The sequence below is a fragment of the Ornithodoros turicata genome, chromosome 3, assembly GCF_037126465.1.
Source record: "Ornithodoros turicata isolate Travis chromosome 3, ASM3712646v1, whole genome shotgun sequence".
Taxonomy (NCBI): Eukaryota; Metazoa; Arthropoda; class Arachnida; order Ixodida; family Argasidae; genus Ornithodoros; species Ornithodoros turicata.
The window spans coordinates 39,071,888-39,073,604 of NC_088203.1; the positions used below are offsets into that span (position 1 = coordinate 39,071,888).

The 1,717-nt window shown below is 51.9% G+C and overlaps 1 protein-coding gene across 1 annotated transcript; it reads left to right on the plus strand.

Moving 5' to 3' along the window:
• The first annotated feature begins 536 nt into the window (after window positions 1–536).
• On the plus strand, window positions 537–1,505 carry LOC135389346 (uncharacterized). Its single transcript, XM_064619404.1, has one exon. The coding sequence runs from the start codon at window positions 537–539 to the stop codon at window positions 1,503–1,505; it is 969 nt and encodes a 322-aa protein (XP_064475474.1).
• The last annotated feature ends 212 nt before the right edge of the window (window positions 1,506–1,717 follow it).

Genomic DNA, 1,717 nt, shown 5'->3' on the forward strand with positions numbered 1-1,717 from the left:
GCCCGGCAGCAGCCGCAGTAGCCTCCTCCTGCACTCACGGTTGGGTCGCCGCAGGAGGGAGAGCCCCACGTATAGCTGTGCGTGGCTGTCCCGTGTCTGGGGAAAAGGGGATCCTGGTGGTTGAGTGGACCCGGAGGTTGTTTAGGACCCTTCGGGGCCCCTCCGGGAAAGCAACACACCGCTTTGGCCCCTGCTTCCCATAGTCGGGTGGTCCTGGAAGGCCCGGCCAGGACTATTCAGCTAGTCGCCATCTCCTATTTTCCTTACTTTCTCCTTTCATCTCCTCTCCCTTCTTGTATTTTCCCTTACTCACCTTCTTTGGCGGCAAGGGTCAACCTTGGGCAGTTCTTTCACCCTTCTGAAACTGCACTAGGGTATAATGCAGAGGAAAGTGTTAGCGTGCCGGGCACGCTCCCTTGGTTGGGCTCGATGGTGGGCGACACACCTGTGCGCCGAACCACTCTTTTCCTTGTATGGATTCAGTACACTCAAAAAAACATGATCAGCGTCAAAAGAGGCGCTGCACCGAAGCACCAATGAACTCGCTCAGCTTAGACCTGTCTCCAGAGCCATGGTTCCCGAAATTCCTTGTGGCCCATGCTGAGGACGAGACGAAGCCGTTATCGAAAGTGTCACCATTCCTCATTGCAAAAGAAATTGAAAAAATCATAGGGAAATCGTACAAAGCAAAGAAGCTCTCATCTGGAGACATTCAAATTGAAGTAGAAAACAGATCCCAAAGTTCAGCCCTCGTGTCTATAAAGAAACTCGGTGACATTCCAGTATCAATCACAAAACACCGTATCCTGAACATTGTCAAGGGGGTGATTTCCGAGAGTGAACTCCTTGACTGTTCCGACATCGAGATCGAAGAAGGTTTGCGCGAGCATGGCGTTGTGGCGGCGAGGCGGATAGTGATGCGTCGGGATGGCAAAGAAATGCAAACCAAGCACATCGTACTGTCATTCCAGCTGCACAGACTCCCTCAAACCATCAAAGCACGTTACCTGAACTGCCACGTGCGACCCTACGTTCCTAACCCGCGGCGTTGCTTCAAGTGTCAACGTTTCGGGCATGGATCACAGGTCTGCCGTGGACAGGAAACATGTCCAAAATGTTCAGGCAATGGTCACACACCAGAATCATGTGAGAACACGGTGCGTTGCGCAAACTGCAAAGGTGACCACCCAGTATACGCAAGATCTTGTCCCCGGTGGAAAGCAGAAAAAGAAATACTTCGCATCAAAGCAGAACAGAACATACCATATAAAGCAGCAAAAGCACAAGCAGAGTTTGCTAGTAAAGGCACTTTCTCCGAGGTGGCGCGCAGGGGAGTCGCACCACTGAGGAAATCTGTAGAGACCCAGACTTCTGTCTGGGTGTCTACCTCAAACTCCCCAGCAGAAAGGTGGAGACACGAGTGTGTCTCTTCCTGCTCCTACGTCTCCTGGGAGCACCCTGGCTCGCCAGGCACGCAGCAAGGAGATAGCCACAGTTTCCAGTGATGTTGATGGCACAATCTCAGTCTGGGACGGAACCATGCCGGAACCATCCCAGACCATGTCACAAAACATGGAATTGGATGACGATGACTGCTTATCTCAAAAATCGTCATCCAGTTTGCCAGGTGTCCAGTTTGCCAGGGCAAAGAAAAGAGAGAGAAAACATCTGGTCGAGGTAGGGGCAGCAGAACAAAAGACATGCAGAAATTACCTCC

Excerpts from the sequence above, each read along its gene's own strand:
- LOC135389346 (XM_064619404.1), top strand. The coding sequence starts at position 537 with ATGAACTCGCTCAGCTTAGACCTGTCTCCAGAGCCATGGTTCCCGAAA.